Genomic DNA, 25,449 nt, shown 5'->3' on the forward strand with positions numbered 1-25,449 from the left:
TTGCAAAAATGCATCATTTTTTTTCCATTTTTTCCATTACTTTATAAGTGAAACTGTAAACCCATGATCTGTCCCAGAATATAACTTATAAAGTGCCAAGTCAGTGCTATAAAACAGGTGTAAAGAAGTTTATGTGGCTTAGGTTGTGTATCCTTAAATTTAAAGGGCCTTCTCTCCCTCCTTGATTAAACAAATGAAAAAAAACCTTGGTGGATGATGTGCATCATATATGTATTATGGATTTTATATTTAAAAGATTAATTTGTGCTTAAAAACGGTTTAAATCCATGATATATCAGGATGTTTGTGTCTCATTAAACACACTGCAGAAGAGACCATCATTCAGAGGTGAGTTTGAATTAATCTCTGGAATTAAAATCAGGAAAGTTCCAGCTCACTAATTTGATTCATGTCTCCACTAAAAATGCATTTGAATCACAAAGCTTGGATTCAGATCAGAATATCCACTGAGGGAGAGCTGGATATGTAACTTTGGTTTTATCCTAATTCCAACCGTGACTGGTAGTCTGGAAACATGTTTTCTTGGGGCTGTATTTTAGTTGGGGAAATAGGCTTTATATCACATGGTAAGGAAAGCTACAATAATGTGATTATCATTCGATTTTTAGGTAAAATAAAACTGAAAATAAAAATGTTAAAACTACTCAATTAGTCAAGGTATGAAAAAACCAGGATCAGCTGTGAAGAATTACAGAATAATCTTAGGACAGTGAGTGACCACATAAATGAGAACTGATGCATTTTAGGGAGAGGGCGGGAAATGAAACCAAACCCAACCTCAAACAGCACTTCCAGCTTCAGTGGAACAGATACAGTGATGAACTCAGAGCTTATAACTGCTGAAGAATTATACCTTTGAGCTGTGTAACTCTAGGAATGTATCATCTGTTCAGTTGTTAAGTTGCAGGGAGGAAAGGAAATATAAAATATTAACATTTATTACAAAATGAACAGAGAACAATACAAAGAAAATAATTACACACATTCACAGAACACCTATATCAGATAAAGGAGATCATAAGCCTTTCACCTAAAACAATTAAACTGGAAGAGGCATAGAAAAGGCAACAAGTGTGAAAAAAGGCACGTGCAGATGTGAAAAAGAGGGAGTTGAGGAGAGAGGTGAAATGGATCCGCAAAATTTTCCTCAAAAAGATGGGTGGGGAAGAACTGTTCAGTCTCTCAGTGCTGGAACTCTGAGTCAGCACGTGAGAGCAGGAGGCAGGTTCAAAGCAGACAAAAAAGTGACTCTTACCCAGTGGGTCCCCCAAGCCGTGGAACAGCTTCCTGCAAGGTGCTTGGCTCCAGGAAAGGTTACAGCTTTAAGGGAGCAGCTGAAATACCAGTTAAAAACACCTCTTAGCAGGTGAGAAATACAAAGGTGGCATCTCCACCTGAGTCACCGTGGGAATGACTGAAATCCTGCAGAGTGCCAGGGAAGGGCTCAGGATGCCCTAGGTACATGAACAGCAGGGAAAATGCTTCTGTGAGTGTTGGCTTTGAGCTTTCCATGTACATAAAATGACAAAATAGGGGTTTGACTGTAGAAGTGGTTTCCTCTGCAGGAATCCCAGGCTGCTGCTCTGAGAAGCAGGCTTGTGTCACATCTGCCACTGTAGAGGACCCATGATCTGAGCTCAGGTCTAACTCAGACTTCAGACCAGATCTTGGGATGCTTTTCCTTCACACCAGTTTCCCCTTCTATAGTTTCTCCCCCTGTTGTCATGACCACAGCAGTAGGCAGCTATTGCCCTCATTTCTTACTGGTTCTACAATTCCCTTCAGATAGCAAAACATGACCCACAAGCTTAGAGATGCTGTTGAATTCTTTTGCAGCAACCACCTTGTTTAGATGCACAAATATCACTGATACCTGGAGATTAGAGGGGTTTAAAATGGATTAACTGTGACTCTGCTAAGAAGAACCTCTGAGCTACAGAGATAAACATCAGCCAGAGTTTGGGAAAACCTCTGAACCCTCCAGTGCAGTGTGAGAGTCAAACTCTGAACTCAGCTCCAGACAAAACTCCCCCCTCTCAGCAGCCTCACTCAGGATTTCTTGCCCACCCCTCCCGAGCTCATGGGACATAATGAGTAGAATAGAGGATTAGATAGCTGAAGAGTCCAACCAAAATCTAGTCTGACAAAACCCTGCACAAGTCCCTGCCTTTAGGTCAGGCTTTGCCATCCCAGACGCTGCCCAGGGATCCCATTGTCCAGCCTCCAACCACTTCATTCATTCCCATTCAGCCCCCAGGGCTTCCCTGCTGGGCTGGGAACCAGCACAGCCATTCAATGGAGATGTCAGGTTTTGTGTAACAGACAGCCAGGCCAATATTGCAAGGAGCCTTTTTATCCCTTTGTGCCAGCAGCAAAATTTAATCTGAAAAGCCAGGCTTAGTGTTTCTGACATGCTGGCACAGCAAATATTTCCCCACATAGTTGTAAAAGATCATTTGTCAGAGTGCTGGCCCAGTGGTTACCAACACAGCTGAGATCTGGGGGCAAGCAGAGCATTTCCAAAATACTGTGTGTTTATCAGAAAGAAAGTATGGACTTTAATATTTCCATTCATTTGCCCTTCATGCTGATTGAGGTCAGTTGGTATTTGTCTGTTCACATTTTCTCACTTCACTCCAAGTTGCTTGGTATGGGCATATATATGGAATATTAAAGATTCTGTTCAATAATGCAGAGGGCTGTGTGATACCATTCCCCATATGTGAGGCAAGTGCCTCACCTATATCTGCCCATAAAGGCATGTTAAACTTGGTTTCTCTCGCTCTGTTGGGCCTGTCAGGGAGAGAAAATTGTGTTCTGGAACCCTGGAAAGAGGGATTTTTCTCATTTCTAGTCCAGGTAGTCCTGAGATAGAAACACAACATTATATCTCCTTGAAAAAAAGGAATGAAGTATTACTGGGGAATCCTCTTTTCCCTTCAAAGCCCTGCAAGGATATAAGAACAGCCTGACTGTACCAGTGGAAGAGAACCAGGCAGGGAAGCTGGGCTGTAAAACACAAAGCTTAAGCAGATTACATGGCACGAGTTATTAACTGCATGGCATAGCATTATTCACTTCAAACATGAGCAAAGCCCTCCTCCCAAACTTACACCAGCAGCACTGCTTTGGGATACAAAGAGCTGGATTTCCAACAGTGCTGCTGCTCCCACAGAGTGGGCTTTTGTTAATACATATCCTACAACCCTCCAGCTGCACCTTTAGACTTATCTCAACCATTGGAATAACTCATGCCCCCAGAACAATTTAAATGGTTTAAATGGTTTAAATGGTTTAAATGGTCAGATGAGAAAGTAACTTTGTGAAATAGATCTTATTACTTTGTTCTGTGCAGCTCTGGCTCAGGACTTGAACTCTATGTTTTGAACTCTGACATTCATGTTTGTTATTTCAGAAGTTTGTTATTATAGGGGTTACTCTGTCCTTACCAGAACCAAAGATATAAAATACAGGCTATATCCTAAATATTTTAGTCCTAGATAAATGTATATGTGATAAAGGAGCATGATGAAATTACCTGTTTAGATTATTAAGAAAAATCTCATTGAAAAATCTATTCACATCAATGTACGTGTCTTGGAGAAGACTGTGTGCTATGAATTCTAGAGAACTCCATCATGAATATCAAATATAGACAATTTAAAAAGCAAATGATGATTTAGAAGAGTTACACTTGGACTAGATGATGGCTGTAGGTGTATTCCAACAGAACTATCCTATTCTACAAGGAGAATTTGTCAGTTTTTTAAGCATTTTAAGCATTGCAGTTTCCCCTTTCAGGAAATTTAGTTTTTAAAAATAAACCCTGCTTAATCAGATTTTGAAGTTTCAGGTCTAATCCCCACCAGGGGACAGGGGAAGTTTTCCTGTAAGGACTGCTTTGTGCTTTTAACTTAAGAGACTTTTCTCCCATTGTTATAGGTGCTATGCTGGCAAATAAGTATAAAAACATAAACCTATAAATGGTAAAAAGTTGCAGGCACTGAATCCTTGGAAAGCTTCTAATGTCTAGAAAGTGAGTATCTTTCAAGCTGGCATCTCATGAGTGTGTTAAGACTTTTCAGCTTAGATTTTCTCCTGTAATAATGTAGTGCCATGAGCAGTCCATGAGAGCAGCACTGAACAGGGCAGCACCAGCAGAACTCGTTTAAAATCCAGTTTTCTTCACAGAAACCAAAACCCCCAGAACAAAGGCTGTTCTGGAACCAAAACTTTGTCTGCCTAGATGCAGTATTAGCAAAACTTTGCCTAGATGCAGTATAAGCCAAATTTATCTGCCTAGATGCAGTATTCCCAATTCAGTGGACCATAGCAAGAGACTATGAGAGCTTGGAAATAGTAAAAACAATTCCTTCTTTAATCTTCTGTGAGACCTCTGGGACCTTTTGATGCACTGGACTTCAGTATAGTGTGGTTATATTCCAGAGCCAGGAGTGGAGGTGGCCTGTCCAGCAGGAACTCTGCAGGAATTACAGCTGGGGACCCCCAAAATGTCCCAGGCTGGACCTGCAGTGTGCAGAGAGAGCCAACAGTGAGTGAGAATGGGTACTTCCCACAACTTAACCACAGCAACATCATTCTCCATGGGGAGGAATAATGCTGTCAAAATTAATAATACAGCCCTGTGAAATGGGGAAACTGTTTAAATACTCAGATAAGCTTTTGCATATCTATAAGGATAAGATTTTATACGTCAGTTAAAACACTACAGAAGTCCTTATCTACAGTCTGTGTGTGAAAACATGAAAATACTGATTACTGGAACCTGGCAAAAGATTGCTCAAGACTTGTTCTGTGTCTGTCTTTCTTTTTGTGAAGCACCCACTATTGCTCCCTGTCAGAGGCAGGACAGTGAACAAGATGAAACTCTAAGCATATTGTTCCTAATTTCTTCTTATATCCATTTAAAGATCAATATATTTTTGTAAGCCTTACATTTTGTTTGGATTTCTGTAGCTTATATGGCCTGGTGATGTAACATTATGAGTCGTACTCAAACCAGGCTCTGAGCAGCTTAAATCAATCCACTGATATCACTTTCATGATATCAAAGTTGGATTCTACATGATGAAGTTCCAACTTGCGGGCTTATCTCCATTTAAGAAGGTACAGAAATTTGATTGCCACTTTTGTTACAGGAGCAACTGAAAATCCCAATAATAATTGGCTCCTCATTCAGCTTTATAAGCAACCTCTGCTTCAGGTCACTTCTGAAATTCTGAAATTCAACCCAGACCTTCAGGAAAATGTATTTGTTATTTTACAATGCATTAAAAACTGGCCCAAGATAAATGTCACATCAGTTTGGGGTTCTCTGTAAACATTTGATCCCCAATTTAACTGTCACAGGACAGGATGGTGGGTAAACAGGGACACGTTTGCTGTCAGTGTGTTCACAAATGCTCAAATGTTTAGGGAGTGGTTACATCACGCTACAGTCACGTCTCTGGGTTTAGCACTGTACAGGGAATCCTCATTCTTTCTGCAACTTGGTCTAAATGTTTTGATTTTTTACATAGGCAGCTGAAAGACAGGAAAACAATCCATTTCTTTGAAGTACTAGCATGAGCAGAATGGAGATAAAACCCTACTGGATCTGCCAGCTTTTGAGCCAAAAGAATGAGACAGAAGCAGAACTCAATTCCAGTTTCCCAAGGCCAGAGGTGGTGTTGTCCCCTCTGAGTTATCCAGGGAATCACAGGGATTTTAGCAGGACTGAGTCACAGAGACCCTGTCACAGCAGCAGCACAACCTCAGCATTTCATGAGCAACTGTGGCACTGGGGACTCTCCTCCCTGGCTTTGGAAAACAAATCCAGTTCACTGCAGGAGTTACAGACACCAGAATTTCAAATGTGATGGGTAGGGCTGTGCTGAGTTCCCAGGGAAGGGCAGATCCAGGGAACAATCCTGCACTGTCCCCATCTGTAAAAACAGGTTAGTCCCAGTCAGCAGCACTCACAGTGAAGAAGCTGCTCTTGTGCTCCAGCCCAGCTCTCAGACCCACATGTAGGCATCAATTCCATAGGAAAAGGTAGAATATACATTCACTGAACAGCAGCAGACTGGCAATGCCAAATCACACGTGGCCAGAAGAAACTATTTCCTAGAACCTTGCTCAGTGTAGGTAGAAAAATCCAGCAACTGAAACATCTCCACAGAATCCCATTGCCTGGACCCCATTAAAAGGCTGCCTTTGGAAAAAAGGCAGGCCTGGAAGTTGTGCTCTGGGCTGGGATCTTGCTAAGCCCTTTCCCAAACAGCAGTGATACACTCTGAAATAACCTTTGATCCTGCATGGCCTTTCTGAGAACTGGAGCAAACAGTTGGCTTAAGGGATACTGGGAATCGTATGCATGGCATTGTGACTAATTCTTAAATTCCCATGATTGTGTAAGTGTATTTAAATAACAATGTTTAAAGCAGGTGCCATCTCATACAAGATGCTCTCTGTCATCACTGGTGCGGAGCTGGAGGCTGCTCGAGGCAGTGGGGCATGAGGAGGTTTAACAGTCATCTGAAACACATCTACCCATGGCATATCCTGTCTGTCTGCTGCTAATGAAGTGTTTGGGTCTTAACTGGAGATCTGGGAACAATCTGGCATTTTAAACAAATGCTTCTGCTAGAAAATCAAATTTATGCACTGGTTGGGGTTTTTTTAACTGGCTTAGTCCTTCCATCAAACCTGGAGTCTGTCACTTCCCAAACCAGCAGTAATAGTGGCCCTCACGTTTGACACTAAGGTCCTTTCTGTTCCCGGTGGGACCTGGAAATAACAGTGTTTATCCTAAATATCCCAGTTCTGGGAAGAATCAATGAGATTCAGTGAGCCTTTGTTAATGCAAACCAGACTTGTGCAAGCTCAGGGGGTGCTGTCATTAATCCTTCGAGGGCATAAACCTACAGCTGCTGTAGTTCACTGCCCACAGCTTTTTTTAATGACCCTCCAGATATATGATGTTTAGTGTACTCATGCCCTGTTTAGAGGAATTTACAATCCAAAAGGCAGGCAGAGCACATGAAATCCTACCTTTAGCTGTTATTGCCAGCCTGATCGCTGCAGAGGGTGAAAATTCACCCCCAGAGCTTCTCTCAGTCACTGAACAACGTGGCACAGGCAGAGCAGCAAACACCCAGGCAATGAAAGATTGTACTGATCACTTGGACTCACAACAATCAAGATCACTTTAAAGAACATAAATGATGTTTGGAGGGAGAAGGGCACTCTGCTGATAAATCTCAGGCTTAACACTGCAAGTGTTGTACTTGGCACACACTGTATTGATTTTTTTCCCATGTAGTTGTTTAAAGTCTCTACAGAAAACAAACCCAAGAAATATCCACATTCACTACAAAGCCCTGCTACTGGTTGGTTTTAGTCTATCTCAGATGAAACAGTCTCTTGACAAACAGCCTGTTCAATAGTTTTAACTCAAGCAACAGACCAAAACATGAGGCTTTATTGTGGGACTGGGCTGAAAGAAGCCCAGGAACTCTGCAGAACATCACTCCTGTCTCCGCTCTCACCTCAAAGGGGCTCCTTCAGATCTCCAAAGCCTTCTATACTTGCTCTGATGGAAACTTCAAAAAGCAAAATATGCCATGTCTGAAAGGTTTCCATGAAATTCTGGTGTGCAGATAGGATAGCTTTAAAAATTGAAACAGCAGCATTAGATTGAAACAGCTGAGTATGGATAAAAGGGATTTTGAACTTTTATTTCATATATCTCTTGAAACATAATGTGTCTAATTACTAAAGCCTGGCAGTAAAACACAGGAACATACTCTGCTTTCATTTTTTGCCATTTTCTGTATTAGAAATGAGCACAGACTGTATTATCTCTAAGTTCTCAAATACAAACAGCATACTATGAAGGCCAAATCCATCTTCTTCCTGATGTTTGGCTTTATGAAATGTAGAAAGTGACAGTAAAATTAAGGTCAAATTTGCTTTGAAAGATTTACAAATTTAAGGGTTTCTTCCTCAAAAATTCTCATCCCACATGCTATATCCCCGTTTTCTAATTGGCCGCCTTCACCCACCTAAGACTCCATGGGCTGAGGAGCTTCCCAGTGCAACCAGAAATCAACTGGAACTGCTGTGACTATACTTGCTTTTGAGGTGGAGAGCTACACATTTCCCCTCCCTTTTCAGTGCTTGTAGTAAAAGCTGGAAAAGTTTATAGCTGGATCACAAAGGGTCAGTGCAAAATTTCTAGAAGGTTTTAATTAACAAATATTTCTGTGTGTCAGATTTTGTCAGGTTTTATCCTGGCCTGTCTTCCTTCTAATGCATAAATCTCAGCATTTGAAACGGAATTGCAGAATGTCAAAAAGCCAAGGGAAAAGATTAAGTCCTATATTTGGGGCAAGAGGAATGGATCAGCACTAGAAAGTTTGGGATCTCTTTCCAAGACTGAGGCAGATGGGAAGTTTTCCAAAAGAGTTGCCCAGGGCAATAAGTATAAATAGAAAATACCTGGTTGTAGAAGTTTCAATATTAGTCACCTACTGTCAACTAAAATGAAAAGCTAGATATATTTTATGAATACCTGAGGTTTTTAACTCTGCTAAAGCCCTATGATGTTAAATTGAATAATTGTTTGGACATTAAGATAACACAACTGGTATCCCCTACTGCTTCAAACACCCACATTTATTTTAAGTCTTCCTCTCAGTGCTGCATTACAGAAAACTTCTGAGAACTGCTTCCTGTTTTTCATACAGATTTCACTCTTTTCCTGTGGAAATCTATTGAGGAAACTCTATGGAAGCAAGAGGAAGTATCTGTTCCTAAATACCTGTGGACTGTGCAGAGGAACCGTCCTTGCCCGCCGTGGGGCTCCTGTGGAGGACAGGGCTGTGTGAGATGGGCTGTGTCCCACAGAGGGCACAGGGAGCCCCCAGACCAGCTGCACCCACTCATACACAGCCAGGCTGTGCTGGGGGGGACTCCAGTAAGCAGGGAAAAACCTGTAATGAAGCATTGGCTAAAAAAAAAAAAAAAAAAAGAAAAAAGAACAGCAAAAAAATACATAAGCAAAGAGCCAAAGCCTTTTGTCAGAATAATTTAGGGTCATGTTAATTAGGAAAACATGAATCCTGGTTACCAACGTTCCTATGAGGAATTTTCCTAGTAACAAGGTCCATTCCTCTTCTTCTCCTCATTTATTAGCTCTTTTACTGAAGAGGAACCACTGCAGCCTGTGATGGCCACATAACATGAGGGAGTAAAACAGGAGCACTGAGCCATGTAGGATTAGAGATCTTACCTACCTGATGTTCCTTTTTAATAACCCAATGTTAGTACATTCTGTAATACCTTAAATACACAACAGCTGAAACAGAATCACCCTCACAACTGGGGTTTGCATCACCTTTAAGGCTGCTCTGATTTGCTGTAGACCTGGGATTTTCTAGACTGTGGAGGTAGAAAATGCAATGCAAAAGTAGAAAGGTCACTTAACGTATTTCAACATAATTATATGACCCATTCTGTTTCCTGACAGTGCCAGGCTCCACAGAACCTGGACATTTCCCCTCCAGGACTGCAGGTCTGCTGCATGGCTGAGCATTCCAAAGAGAAACTGAGCCCCAGGCAGTGTTAAAGTATGGAAGGTGGCTTTGTTTCAATTTTCCATACCCTTGTTGAATGATCCATATGCAATTTCCAGGGCAATCAAGTGTTTCACTTGATCTGAAAACCCAGGGGTGAGTGTGGGACAGGGGGCAGGAGTGAGAGTTATTTTAAGTTATTAATAAAATCTACCTGCTCCTTTGTCCTGCAGAAAGAAGTACAATTATCATTTATATCATAGTTCTTTCCAAGGGCTCCTGTCAGGATTTCATTGTACCTTGTGCTGACTCGCAGGGAACACCCCTGGCTGGCTCTGAAGGGTCTCTGTAAAGCCATTTTAGAACATTATCCCAGCTGAACCATGTCAGTGCTGAATAGATTTCACCACCACCAGGTTTTACTCTAATAGAGACCATTATTGATCTTGTTTTCATCCCAGTAATACTTCTGATGTCAAACCTGTCACGAGTCCCTTGTGCTGACACAAGACACATTTATGGTGTTCCATCACTGATGTCCTACACCAACAGTCCTGTGCTCCAAGCACATTTCATAAGCAGACCTGCATGTGAAGGGGTATCAAAAACTGGCCTTAACAGTGCAACAACATTTCAACAAATGAGAAACCAACAAAATCTGGCCAATAAACCATTATACTGGTTATATATGACCACCATTGCATTCTTAGGCTCTCCTTGATGGCCTTCTGTGTGCCCAAGTTGCATTTCTTAAATGTATTTTAATAGCTGTTTATTCCTACAGTCTAGTTGCTTAATCATTTTAGTTTGAAGTACCTTAAAATACCATATTTGATCCACTGGAAATCATCCATAAACCTGGAAGTTTTAGGTACACCCCTACAGTAACCTATATTTATGGCATCTCTTTTTTAACTCCACTAAGTATCTGTATTAATTTATTTTGACCTTCTACACATATTCAGTGCAGTTGCATATGGCCACCCCGCAGATTCCAGGGGATTCTAAGTGGTAGAGGAGAGGAGAGTCTTTCCCTAGGGAGTATAAAGATTGGCTAAGTCCCACATGAATCATGATTTTATGCTATTAAATCATCATGGAAATGAATACAGTGTAATCATATTACAGGAACTGAAAAATGACCTATAAAGCAAAAACCTGAGGAAAGCTGTAAATGAACTTGTGTAAACCATAACCTGAACTTGGATTGAATCAACTATTTGAAAATAGCAATACTGAAATCTTTATTTAGGAAAGTGTTTAAGAAGGTGTGGAACTGTATTTATGTAAGGATTGCAACTGATAGAATGAAACGAAACTGTAATTAAATTGGTTTATGTCAACGAGAGTACATACTTGGCTAAAATCATGCACCTAATTAGGTATTTGCTACAGTAGGAAAGGTACTGTACAAAGTTTAATCTTAGATGAAGTTTAAGTGAATTTGGAGATAAATACAACACAAACCTGCTTGGACTGAGGTTCATCAGATAAGGAAATGGGAGAAGAAAATAAATAAATAATAATAAATAATAATAAAAATAAAGAAATAAGACAAGCAGAGTCTTGTCACCCATGGAGAAGGGAGACATGATAAACATCATGTTAGAAATCGGTTCATACATTCAGGGAGTAGCTACATATGGTTACACTTCTGTCACTGGCTTTTTGACCTCCAAATAGTGTTTCCTATTTAACCTTCTCACCAATAAAAGTCAAAATAGAAGCTGCTATATTTGCTGTCAAAATATACCCAGGACCCCAACAAATGCAGAATCACCAGGTAGTCTCCATGAACTGGCAAATAACTTATAAACATTTGCAGAGGAAAATGACAACTTCGGGATTACTCCAAAGGCAGAGTTATTTTTCACCAAACAGGACAACAAAAGCTTCAAGATGGCAAAGGACAGGACAGGCTGCTTTCAGGAAACTCAGAACTGTTTCAGAGAGGCATCAGAAGAGCAGGCCCAGAGCTGAGGTGTGGAGGAACATGCAGCAGGACAGTGTCTGACAGAGAAACTGCCCTCGGAAGCTCTGAGGATGTTTTTACGAACAGCAAACATGACAGGCTGAGGGAATTGTTGTCCTTGTTTGCTGCCACAGGATCTGAGGGCCGTGGGGCCGTGACTTGCCCACGTTCCCAGTGGCAGTGCTGGCACTGACACCCCATCCCACGGAGCTCCTGCTCCGGGCTCAGCCACAACCACCTGGGCAGCACCGGGACCTGCAGGCACCAAACAGCTGGACAAAGGGCCTCTCTCAGGGCACAACTGTCCTCAGAGAGCTTAAGAAATATCCAACTTAGATGCAAAGCCCCTCCCCTCACACATTAATGTCAGATTTTCCCAAATCCTGAATAAGACCCAGTCAGGAACAACTTGCAGCCAGCTTAAGGCACACTGATGCTGTTAGATGAGCCATCTGCCTTTTCTGTCACTGCACATCCATGAGGCTCTAAGTCTAGGGAGTTCTGAAATAAATTCTGAAGGAATTTACATGCCAGTAAACAGGTCCTTTGGGAGTTTGCACCACTGCTGTTGATAGTTTTGCATACACATGACAGAACTGAGAATCAGCTTTGTCGCAGGTTTTAAGCTTTCAGAGTTAAATTCACAGCCTCTACTCCCTGACTCTGTTAAGAAGAACAGTTTTCTTGATCTAGGAGACATGAAAAGGCTCCCTGGACATTTGATCTTCACTGACACACTCCAGCACACAGGAGATAACGGGAGGATTCCTGGGGATTAAACACCTCACGGCTACGTGAAGGAACACACACGGGGGTGGTGGTTGTTACACAGCAGTGGCAGAAGGAAATTATCTGCAGGAGCACAGCTCTGCTGCTCTTCTTTCTCTGTCTTACATGCTTGATGTCTTGTGTCCTGGTCAGAGCTATCAGTGCTTTTGAATGCTGTAGGATTTAGTTATTAATTTTTGATTACAGGCTTTCGAGCATCTTTCTGTGAAACACAAGTCAGGGCACCAGGAGAGACAAAAGTCTAAAACTCTTGAGTTTGAAGAGCAGGAAGGACAAATAGATTTAGAATGTATCCAGACAATTCTTTCACGGGGGTGTGTCTGTATTTGTTTTCACAGCCCTCGGTTCCTATTCCTTATGGGCTGGGCTAAATGGAGATCTCAGAGTGTCAGAGAGAGGTTTCCCCAGGGGGACTGTCCACCTGACTAGAAGCAAAGAGGGCTGGAAATCACAGAACACCAACACCTTGAGGTTGGAAGAACCTCAAGGATCACCTGGTCCTCCCTTTCTTGGCAAAAGTGTGATCTTGAGTGAGAATTTATTCTCCCATGAGCTTCAGCCTCACTTCCTGAGAGCCTGGAGAGGCAGATTGCTCACACTGCTTATCTGAAGTGACTTGTAACGTAGTGCCTGTGCAGAATTTTCAGCCAGCTCCAGGCAAAAGGACCTCTGTCCTGTCCTAGGGTGGGGTGGAGGATGTTGACCTGAGGGAGGGCACCCATGAGGTGTAAAGTATCCTGGGGAAGCAGCCTGGCACAACCCCCAGTGCTGAGTGCAGCCAGCAGGAGGGATCCAGGCTGGATCAGCCCTCCCTTGGGAATGCAGCTGAGATGGCTGGCATGGCACAGTGGGAGGAACATCAGCACAAGTCTTCTGAACTCACCTGCACACAGCCAGGGACCCTGAACACACACATGGCCTATTAGGGAGGTCCAGCTTCCTAAAAGGGGTATTTGCTCTCTGGGCTGAGAGGGTTTCCCCACGTTGGTGTGACAGGGAAGTGGTGTTTAGTCAGCAGTTAGTCAGGGGGGTGGTACAATTGTGAATAAAACCCTTCTGGTCCCTCAGCTGTCCCAGGTACCTCAACACACAGACTCTGTGCTGCTCAGCATTACTGGGGGGTCCAGCACCAGCCCCAAGTCCATGTACAGAATCTTGTGAGCTTGTGGAGTATTTCTGACACTGCCAGCTTAACACACACTTCAGGTAAACTAAATTAGTTGTTCCACTATGGAATGAAGGCAAATTCGAGAGCAGAGCTGTGTAACAGAAAAGGAGGAGCAACAGAGCCATGACCTTCAATTCCAGGATGAGGAGAAAAATTGAATCCAGGTTTTTAGCTCAGACTTCAATCTTGTGCAAGGTTTAGCAAATGTCTTTTGTGCTAATAGTTAATCAAGAATAGGTGATACTTGAATTTGTCTAGCTTTAGTTAGGTCTATGTTGTGTATATCCAAGCTTCCAGTGTAAATATCTGAATTTCTGGCTAGCAGGGTGTGGCAAAAGAGTTCTTTATTCCCGTGGAAAAACAGCTGCAAAACATTTCCTTTATTTTGTCAGAGAAGAATTCATTAAGGGGCAGGAATATCTGAGTGACATAATTCCAGAGTGATGCACGTTTGTCCTGGATAGTGCAGTGACTATTAACCACAAAATATCCCACACAGCAAAGAGCAGCCTGGTTCAGCACAGATACACTCAAGGACTATTGCCATGCAATATAATCCCTTGTGAGGCGCAGGACTTAGAGAAGCCCTATAATTACTTCCTCTGTTTAGCCTAATTGTCAAATGTTATCTTCCATGGAGCAGCCCAAGTGACTAACAGCTTATTAAGAATGGTAAACTGAAGTTTCAAGGCCAAAAAAGGTTAAGGAAAACACCAAACAGCGAGACTCAGAGATCCTGAGCTGCTTTTCAGAGCTGAAAGGAAGGTATTCTGTAAGTCACAGGATGAAACCTGCCCATGCAGCTGTAATTCAGCTTCCTTAGTCATTTATTTGTAAGAAATGTGTATGTATGCATGTGTGTGTCTGTGCATAAGGGCTCCTGTTTTGTACTTGGATGGCCTTGCTAATGCACTGATATTTATCTTGACTGTAAGCGTGGCCTCACCTGACACATTACAAAGGAAGGAGTACACTCTGCACCCCAGTATAATAGACCAGACTAGAAAGAGGACATTCAAAATATTCTGCCAGTTTTAGGCTCCCCCTCTGACTGATCTAAATGTTCCCAGTACCTGGTATTTCAGAGCAAAGCACTCAAGTGAGAACTGCCATGATCCCACCCTTCCCTGCAGTTCTCATGCCCTCCATGAAAAAAACAATGATCAGGACTCAATTATTATCTGTACGTGTGCAACAAGGTAATTATGTCAAGAAAGCCTAACTGAAGTAATTTGCCTGACACTGTGGATAGTCTCTGGCAGAGACATGAGTGGAATCTCCTTCACCAAAGGAGCTTTGAGCAGCTTTGGCAGGGACACTCCATTCTGCTCCCGTGTGTCTCACCTCGCTGCTTGTAGGTGAAAAAGGAACAAAGGAACCTCCTGGCAGAAGTTTCCTTCTCTCTCCAGCTGTTGTCCATCCACAGGAATCATTCATCTCCTGCCTGAGGCAAAGGTCACATAGGACAAACAGACTGGGATGTTCCAGATAATAACTGTACTGTCGTGCATGTGCTCCAGGGACATCTTGGGAATTAAGAACCTTAAAAAGAAAAAACCAACCAAATACACATAAAACACAAGAATTTGTATCAGGCAGCATCATCACATCTGTGTTTTCCACCAAGAGGGTCAGATCCCCCACATTCTCTGCATAGATTCCTGCTCTGAGGTGACAGCCCAGTAAATTATCATCCTGCATGTGGCCCTGCATTGGGAGAGGGAGCAGAAACTCATTTGTGCGTAGTTTTCCCAAATATTTACTGACAGGAGAGTGATGGCAAGACTTCCAGAACTTGGATAGCATCCCAGGTTTTATCAGGGAGTGTGTTTGGGCCTCAAGCACTTTTTTCTGCATATTTCATCTTCTGTCCTTTTACTCCTCTGCGTTGAAATCTGCTGTTGCTGCAATTCCCAATCCCACTCTAACCACTGCACCTGTCCAGGGTGTAACTCAATCCCATGTTTTCATCAGCAGGAAAACTGCTCGCTCCTGTCACAGCTCTGCATTCTGCATCCCCAAAGGATGCAGCTCTTAGGGCTGTGCTTTGACTCACATTTTAAACTTCTCTCCAGAAATAAGAGAGGGATGAGATATTTTAAACACAGACTAAGGACCTACAAGGACCTTTAGAAATCCATTTATCTCTGTTGTTTTTGCTTACCTGAAAACTAAAAGATCATCCCAAAGGAATATTGGATTGTGAGACATTCAACCCAAATGGCATGGAAAAGCAATATGCAATGAAAGATCTTTGCATCTAAACCTTTGAGGATCAAAAATGTCAGGAACACTAGGAAATACATTTTTCTAATCTGACCTCTGATTTTAAGAAACAGAGTAACAAGAAGGCAGTTGACAAATGAACAATAAAGACCTGTGCTAAGAGCAGCCAATTTCTGAAAAACAGTTTCCTCCAAACAGTCCAAGTTCACAGCAGTTGCTCCTTGGAATGGGACAGTGGGGACAATGAAAGGCACTGTCCATTCTGTAATTTAATTGTATCTGCACAAAGGTTTGTGCTGCCTCAAAAATGCTTGAAATCATCATAGGAAGGACAGCAAGCTACAGCTCTGTGTGTGACAGCACCATTCCAGGGTTTACCTGCTTGTATCCAACATGCAGGAAGATGGAAAGGTTCTGCAAGAAAACACATGGCCCTCAGTTAAATGACTTTTTTCTGGAGGGTGGTGATTTTGGCAAGAAAACAAAAATCAACATCCGACAACAGGAAACCTCCCGGAATTGTAACCATTGTACAGCCATAGCTGTAGTTATAACTATACTTTATAACTACCCATATAAACCCAGGATACTGAGGCATCTTTACTACTGCCACTATAACTTCATACCTTTACAAATTTATATATAATGCCTTACAGATCAAGCTATTCAAAACCTGAGATTCAGCATCTGGATTGATCACAGAAAGATCATTCATATGATTTCTGTTGGAGAGGAGTTCACAACCCACAGCACCAACCAGAGACAGATGGATTCAGAAAACCCACACAGACACTTAGCTCCAGTGTGAAAACATATTTGATCTCAGCAGTAAATGAAAAGTCATAAATAAATCTAAAATATGCACACCTTCTCAACTCTGTAATTCCCTGGAGGGGATAAACCAGAATGGAACCATTCTGAGTTCCCTGAACTCTGACAGTTTGGGTAAAATAGTACAAAAATAAAAATCACACCTCATTGTGGTTAAAAACCACAAGTCATACACTTTGAAAATAAAGCATAGCTTAGTTTGTGTGACTGTACTCAAGGCAATGTTATTTCACAGCTGTTTGGTCTGCTGCAAGTCAGTCTCTAAGAGACGAGTTAAAGGCCTGTGAAGGTGAAGTTAATAATTCCTCGGAGCTACTTTATGATTAGTCAGGAATTATTTAAGTTCAAGATTTGCTTGGCACCAGAGGCAGGTGGGGCTTGCTGCAGTTGGATGTTTCCATAACAATACAGGAGAGCCAATTAAAAGCCAATTAGTCATGGACATTACTTTAAGGTCCAGTACTTTGCAAACTCTCCCCCCTTCACTGTTCCTTCCCTGGGCTGCCCTTTATGCTCAGCACAAAGGCTCCAGATGAATGGGGTCTCTTTGCCTGTCTCCATAGAAGCCTCCCCATGTTGACACAAACCCTTCCCAGGCACCTCCAGCCCTGCTCCCCCCTCTGATCTTTGCCCTAAACAAATGTGCTGTTTATTCACTCTTCTCCTCGTTTTGAAGAACCATTGGATGCTGTATGAATACTAATGAGAAAAGAATTAAACCTGTGTTTAAGAGTGAGTGAGGATTCCTCCCTTCAGCATTTACTGTGACAGCCAAAGCCTTGGCCTTTCTTGTTATGCTCTTCTCTGAATCCCCAAATCTCTGTCACTTGAAAATTAAGAGTGCAGATTTGGCACTAAAGAAAATAAAGAGCTCCCAGATAGAAAAAGATGACCCAGTGGTTAAATCACATGATGAGAAATGGGGAAATGGGGTGTTTCATTGTTCTGCTACCAAAGAGCACCACCATGACTCCACTCATGCCTCCATCACCTCCCCTGAGAAGGAGGATGAAATCCTGTGTACTCCAACCTAAGCAACAATGGCACCTAAGCAGCCCTTAGAAATTAGACCTTCTGTACTGTGTGGTTTCATCTGCTTTAAAGACCAAAAAAGAGAGAAAATCCAGTCAGAAATTTGAAATATCCTCCAAAGTGGATGTAGGATCCTATGTCATGGCAAAACTAAAAGAAGGAAACAACCCCTTTCTTCCAATAGACAGCAAAGATCCATTAATATCCTTAATGCTGTTCTTGTACTGTGTGATATTTCTGATTAGAATCTTCTTCAATCCATCTAATTTTTAGCTCTAGTTTAAAGAAATGCCAAGTTTTGCCTTTGCAGCTACATGAGCAGTATTAGCAGCCCCTTCCCCCCTCTCAGTTTCTGTACAGCCAAAACCACCTCCAGCTCTACCTCTTGATCTTTGGCACCAAACTTGGCAGATTAATGCCTTAAACTGGATTTGGGTGATGCAAATGAAAATTACCTGTGCTTACAGATCCCTCTTTTGGAACTCTATTGCACAGACACTGCCCCTCCCTTTACCTCTGTCACCAGGCTGTTTGTTGCTGTCCCTTCCTGCCACCTTCCCTGGGCACTGCCATGAATAAATGTTGGACTCCTGGCAAGACATACCAAACCAACAAATTTCCAGTTTTATTGCCTCCAATGGGTCCTTGACATGGTATTTTAGCTAATCAAATACAAAATCCCTTGGGTTTTAGAAGTTTCCACATCTACTCATGCTGCTGCTGCTTTGTTTCCCTTCGTTTTTATCTGGCTCTGAAATTCCAGCTTGCCTGGCCATATGTTTAAAATCTGCCCCTTTCCTGAACACCTTAAAACAATTTCCATGTGTGGGGCAAGAAAAGAAGGCTGTATCTTCATCTCTCTTTTTAGTCAGGTGTAAGGAACACTGACTTTGTTGTATTTCTTCTTGGGGAAACTAAAGCACAACGTGATTTGATGCGAAGGATAGAGCCTGTGCCACCTGGGGCTGAAAACATTGGCTGAAAACTTACATTTCTTTCCAGTTTCCCAGATGAACATCTCCAGAGTAGACAGACAGGGCTGTCTTTAATCCATTTATTGGGCAGAGACTCAACAAAACACACCATCTGTGTGGCTCCCTTAGTTTCTCCACATTAGGAGAGAGCTGACGAGTCCTCTGAAGACAATTACTACAGAATAGTAAGTTTTTACTTTGTATTTCATCAACTTCCCTTATAAGGACAACAGAGAAGTGACAGTTAATATTTAGGTTTGCCTTGAATGTCATCTAAGTAGAAGGAGTTTGCTATTCTAAGTCCTGAGTTATATGGGAGGGGTTTTTTTGTCCCACCAAACTTCTTAATGTTCCTCAGACTGCACACCAGGCTGCCAGATGTCAGAAGTCAATACCACCAGCACATCTCCTGTTAAACATCACAGCCTTTACCCACACTTGCTAGAGAAGATTTTCATGATAATTGAATATTCTCAATATTTTATAGGTTAAAATCTTAACCAGCTCCATAACTACAATGAACATTCACTGAAATGTCATCTCTGTGTTATGTGAACTAACTCTGGGAATCTCTGAAACCCAAACAGATCTAAATTATGCTGCAGCTCAAAACTAAGAGAGCAATCTGCTAAATACCAGCTACGGTGCTCAAGAAATAATAAAAGATTCTTATTGAGTACCGGACCCAAAAATATGTTTGTCTCCACAATGAAGGAAATCAGCACATTTCAGAACAATGAAATGTAATATTCTTGTGGCAGGAATGTCCCCCAGTAGCTGTCCAGAGCTCTGATGCTTCCCAGGGCCCCCATTGTGAATGCCCAAGCTTAACAGTGCATTTCATTTGGGCACTATTCCATAATGACTTTTTCCAGAACTAATGGAGCTGGAATGACTGTCCAGGCTCCATTCTGGGGATTGCTATTTCCCTTGGCTTTACAGGAAATCCAGTTGTTGCTAAGCTAAATAATGCCATAAATTGCAAATGCAGTAAGTCACTGGTTTTTCATGCAGTCAGTTCTACTCGGGGGGGTCAAGTGAGTGCTGGTTTCTAAGCAGGGCTTAGCTCAGCTTCTGTCCCTGCTGATGTTTTCAAATACTGACTCTTTTGTTAAATTCATGATCTTATTTACTTCATGTTCTTTCACAGGCAACAAGGGAACCAGCATTGGTGTGGCTCTGCAGGAGCAGCTGTGTGGGATTAAACCAAAGCTCTGCAATACTGATCTCTAGCTCAGCATCAGCTGCTCTGTTGCACAGCTCAGGCCTGTTTCTGGCTGCAAATTACAACACCTAAAGGAAGGATTTACAAGATTTGTACAAAAGGTCATGTTATACAACTTGTTTCAGCAGGACCAATTTGCTAAATGTTTGAACTCTCACTTTTGATGACTATTTAGTGTGCTAAGTAGAAGGAATATTCAATATTTTGCCAGACCAAAACTAATCTTAGGAAGAATTTGGAGGAACCTAATTCAACACAGAACTCTTGAATTTGGTTTGTTTTCTTCTGCAAGTATATTCTTTGTGAACTACACAACAACCCCTACTGGAAATATTAGGTTCTTACTATATTATAAAAGTCTAATTTCTTAAATTCTCCATAGCTCTTACTTCAGTAAGAGTTGATGGAAATAAGGAGCATATTATGTATATTGTGTGAAAAAACCCCAAGATCTTTAGAATAAATTCAGTACTATGTGTTGCCTTTCAATTTCATAGACTTTATTTACTATTTAGCATGTAAATAGGAGTCATAGAATTAATTTTCTTTGTCAGCTATATTGTTTGCTTCCATTGCATTCCCTCTAAAATATCAATACTGCCCCTCAGTATATCCCTAGGTAGGGGAGCCAAGCTGAACCAAACCAAATGTACTCTGATAAAAGGAGAGTAGCAGCTCCAATGGACTCACCATGACTTGCATTTCACACCAAAAGAAATATTTTATTAAATTGTTAGAAAATTTTTATGTTGTTAGATTTTAGTTCATGCACAGTAAGAGTTTCCATTGCACTAAGTGATTTGTACTCTCTTACATGCTTAGGTCTTTTCTGGATTGGGGTAGAAAATTGTCAACTCAACTACACGTAAATATATTGTGAGTCTTTCCTCTGGCAGGAGTTACCCTGAACCTCCTGGAAGGCACTGCCCCAGTGGTGTCCACCTGGGTAACCTGAAGTTCCTCAGTCAGATCAACCATTGTCCTTCACTGAATTCAATCACTGTTTTCAAAATAGGTTTTGTTGGCACGTTTAAGGACTCAAATTCATCAGTTCCATTACTTGATCTGTGTATCACCCCTTGAAAGCCATTTCCTGTAAACCACCTGGATGTAACATCCCCTGATTGCGCTCGGGAACAGACACCATTTCCAGGGAGGTGCCAGATCTGCCCAGAGGTTCTTACCTGTACCTCGCTGGTCTCCAGGTGTGTCACTGCTTCTGGATCATTCCTTTTGACTTCTCAGTCTGACACTGATTCACCTCCAGTACTCAGATGACTTGGGTCAAAACTGCCTGGCATTTCTGAGCCCAGGGGAGCAGGTGCAGGATTTCTGCCCCAGCCCTCGTGGGTGCTGAGTGCCCACGGTGAACACGGAGCACCCGCTGCCACGGCACTGCCAGGGGGCAGGGAGGGGTGATGGCCAGGGCAGATGTTCCATACAGAGGTTCTAGATGTCTTTAAATAATGTAAGGAAGATCTGAAGCCATTGAAGAGCGTCCAAAGGAGGGCAATGAAGATGGGGAAGGGCCTTGATCTGAAGTCATGTGAGGACACTGAGGGCACTTGGTGTGTTCAGCTGGAGCAGAGGAGACTGAGGGGAGACCTCAGTGCAGTTCCAAGTGCCTGGGCAGGGGCAGAGGAGGGGCAGGGACTGAGCTCTGCTCTGGGAGGACCAGGGACAGCAGCCAGGGAATGGCTGGAGCTGTGTCAGGGCAGGCTCAGGTTGGATCTCAGCAAAAGGTTCTTCTCCCAGAGGCTGGCTGGGCACTGCCCAGGCTCCCCAGGGCAGTGGGCACAGCCCCAAGGCTGCCAGAGCTCCAGGAGGGTTTGGATGATCCTCTGGGGCACAGGGGGTGACTCTTGGGGATGGGGCTGTGCAGGGCCAGGGGTTGGACTGGATGATCCTTGTGGGTCCTTTTCAGCTCAGCATATTCTGGGATTCTGTAAATTGAACTAAAAGTTGTGAGTACTCTTTAGTTTTTTGTATCAGAAGAGCAGCTGAAATCCTTTGGTTTTCCAGATTTCCTCCCAGTCCACCTTGCTCTGCCCTGTTTTTGCAGGTCGGGGGTGGAGAGGAGCCTCCCGGAGCAGCAGGAGGGTGCAGGGACCCGCTGTCCCTCCGTGGGGCGGCAGAGCCGCGGATCCCCCGCCGGAGGAGCCGGGACTGCTGAGCACGGTACACACCCAGCACACACCACTGCCCCTCCTCAGCCACTGGGAAAATTAGCAGCAGAAAAACTAATATATTAAACCCCCAAACCACAAACCTGTCCTAGTGAATCTTGAAATCTTAGACCTAGATAAAAGGTTGCATCCCAGATTTCTATTTCTCACTCCCACATAATTTTATATTTAATAAAAGGCTGAACTTATTACTTAGAGCTATGATTTAAAACTGCTTTTTTTCCATATGAGTCATCTCACCCAACTTTTTTTCCTGGCTTAAAAATACAAAGCTTTCATTTCTTTGTAAATAAAAACTCACAACCTCAGTTAAAATAATTTCCAAGGAAACTATTTGCAGTTAATATTCTGTACAGCCACACTCCTTGGAAACATCCTGGCTGCTCCAGTAACACTGGAAAGGCCCAACCTGTTTAGCACTAACTACTGGCATAACATTGCTCAGTTTGGCTTCCCTTCAGTTATTTATTTATGGGTTTGGACACATCAAGTTCAAGGACAAAAAAAGTACTTACCCAGCAATAACTCTAAGTTACAAGGCACCTTTCCTGCAGACTGGAGCTGTTTTTAGTGATATAAAAGTCGGATTTTAGGTTGGATTGAACAGAGCTGGCAAGCAGCTGCTTGGGAACTTGAAAAATAGTGACATGTAAATACAATTAAAGTTGCAGCACGTTCTTCATCTGGTTAGACTTAGAAAGTAAACCTGCTTCAACAAATATTCTTATCAAATCACGCACTTTGCCAACTCAAAGACAGTTTCCACGTAAAACTGCGCTACCCATATTTCAAGTGCAAAGAGCTTTCTAGCAAAAACTTTTCATACAAATAAATTGTGGGGCTATAGATTTAAAAATAGAGAAAACTGTTCCATCAAATAATAAAGGACTAGTTAGGCTGAAAAGAAGACTAACTCAGGGAGCTGAATAAAGAAAAAAAAATTGTGTGAACATCCAGGATTAGACCTAGGTATACTAGATAAATAAATAAATTAATTAATCTAGATGCAGAATGAATTCTATTTTATGTATCTCTATACACACTCTTTAATAAACATAAATTTCTTAGAGCAGAAGAGCACTTACATCAATGGAATTGAGTAAGATATTCTGCATTAGGCAGTTTACAGATAAATGCCTAAATATCACAAAAAATAAAGTGCTCTATGATTTTACTGGCAGAATATTTTTTTTAAATATCAGCATAGTAAAAGAATTTTCGTAAAATCCTGGCTTTCTGTTAAAAGAGGTGCATGAGAAGTTTTCCATCTCCTCTCTGGGTTCCAGCCCTGCCATCCCAATCTCCAAGGGGGATGTCAAAGCTCCTCTCTTTTGTGCCCACGTTCAGTGGGAGGGGAGGACATTCCCTTGCGTGGGGGGAAGAAAACCAAAAAGCATTACAAGGATCTTGGCTATTTTGGCCTGAAGCCCAGCTGAGATTCACATGCCTCTTCCTCCACATTCAAAAGCCTCATCTGAGTGTCTGCTGTGCCAGATGCTGCAGTTCATTTACTGGATTAGACCTTGTGGAGCTCCCAAGGAACCCGCAGCAGTGTGGGGTCAGTTCTCACAGCTGCCACACGAGCTGGGAGCTCTGATTGTTACCCCTTGGAACTCCCATGGCAGGAAAAGAAATAAGTAAAAAAAAGGTTCCCTCCTAAGGTATCACAGGTTGCAAATAAAGTCTGGCTTTGTTTCTGCTGTGCCTCACAGAGAGCAAGTGCTGCTGATCCCTGGGCTCATGCAGTGTAAGGATTGCCAGGAACACACAGACGTTCATCCTCTAATTAAAGAGCAACACTGCAGGAACCAAGCTTTGTTCCTGCTCAGGCAATAAATTATTGATCACCATAACCTATAAATTAGGCACTCTGAATGCCACTGGAATGAAAATTGCATTAACTTATGCTGAGTGTAAACCAGAACTAAAAAATAAGGGGAAAACCAGGCCATTTTTTCCTTGTTGCTGTGAACAGAGCTGTGCAGGATCCTGGGATCCTGCACAGGTGGAGCTGCACTGCCCTCCCAAGGGTTCCCTGCCCCTGCAGACACACAGCAGTCCCTCTCATGATATTCCAGCTGGAGCTGCAGGTGCTGTGTCCTTGGAGTGAGGCAGAACATCCTTCACCCGAGAGTCTCTGCTGGGGCCCCCATCCCCTGGAGCCCCCCCTGCCTCTGCTGAACAAGCTCCATGTGCACAACACTTGTAATGATACCCAAGGTCAAATGTGTTTCAATATTTGAAGAAATAACAGCATTTTACTTGATCACTCCGTTAGAATTCATTAAAACTCTCTAATTAACTTGACAGTGATTAAGGTAAATAATTATAAAATTCAAAATCACGTTGACATTGGTTTAACCTGATGTCAGCTCAAAATACATGTTCAGAATAAAGATGTGACCGGTGCTTTTCATGTGCTAAATGTACCAAAAAATACCCAGTAAATTACAGGCATCATAATAATCCCCTAATCCTCATAATAATCCCAGTAAATGTCATCTTCCAAAAAAAAGGAGTTAAATGCAATGGCTTTTATAAGATACAGCTAAAAAAGCATTGACATATTACTATAATAGTATAGGTATATTTAAATACAGTGTAGACAGTCCATTTACAATTTTTTTGGCATGTGAGGAGACATTAGGTTTGGGTAAAAAGGTATAACTAAATGTGAGATAGCTATGGGTCTAATATTACATTTATATAATAAAACTCTTGTCCCTAGAAAACACAATGAGTAAATGAATTAGAGAACATTGATGTCCAATTTCTGCCCTCTGAATATGTGTTCAGCTGTGTTCAAGAACAGTCTTATCTAGCATGATCCTTTCTCTTTCCTCTCCAAAAGTTTATATTCGGTTGTATCCTTGAGCAGTAATTTACCCCCAACACCACACTAACCCTTCACATTTATCTTTAAATTAGACTTACATAGAGAAAGAAGAGAGTTGAAGTGAAATAGCTACAAATTACCTGCAAAAGGGCACTGAAGTGTTCAAGACTTAAAATAAGGATCTTTGCTGCAGCTGCCCTGCCACTCCTTTAAAGCCTCTTTCCATGGATGCTGGAGGGCCCTGCCTGGGGTTTCAGTGGGGTTTTTAAACCTCCCCTTTCTCTGGCTCAGTCTCAGATTTAAGCAGCTACAGCATGTTGGGGTGGTTGGTGTGTTGCTGAAGGGTGGTTGGGTCCCACAGAGGATGAGGGTTGTTGTATCCCAGCACAGGATGAGGGTTGTTGTGTCCCAGCACAGGATGAGGGTTGTTTTGTCCCACAGAGGATGAGGGTTGTTTTGTCCCACAGAGGATGAGGGTTGTTGTATCCCAGCACAGGATCAGGGGTTGTTGTGTCCCACAGACGATCGGGGTTGTTGTGTCCCACAGACGATCGGGATTGTTGTGTCCCACAGAGGATGAGGGTTGTTTTGTCCCACAGAGGATGAGGGTT

General features: G+C 42.4%; 1 protein-coding gene across 1 annotated transcript in view; it reads left to right on the top strand.

The window, feature by feature from the left end:
* Positions 1 to 25,449, top strand: part of EFCC1 (EF-hand and coiled-coil domain containing 1) — a 54,370-nt gene that overhangs the window by 14,213 nt on the left and 14,708 nt on the right. The window contains exon 3 of the mRNA XM_027666033.1: positions 21,879 to 21,994. Within this exon, the coding sequence (XP_027521834.1) occupies positions 21,879 to 21,994 (116 nt within the window). The remainder of the gene's footprint in view (positions 1 to 21,878; positions 21,995 to 25,449) is intronic.

The sequence above is a fragment of the Corapipo altera genome, unplaced genomic scaffold (genome assembly GCF_003945725.1).
Source record: "Corapipo altera isolate COAL_440 unplaced genomic scaffold, ASM394572v1 101, whole genome shotgun sequence".
NCBI lineage: Eukaryota > Metazoa > Chordata > Aves > Passeriformes > Pipridae > Corapipo > Corapipo altera.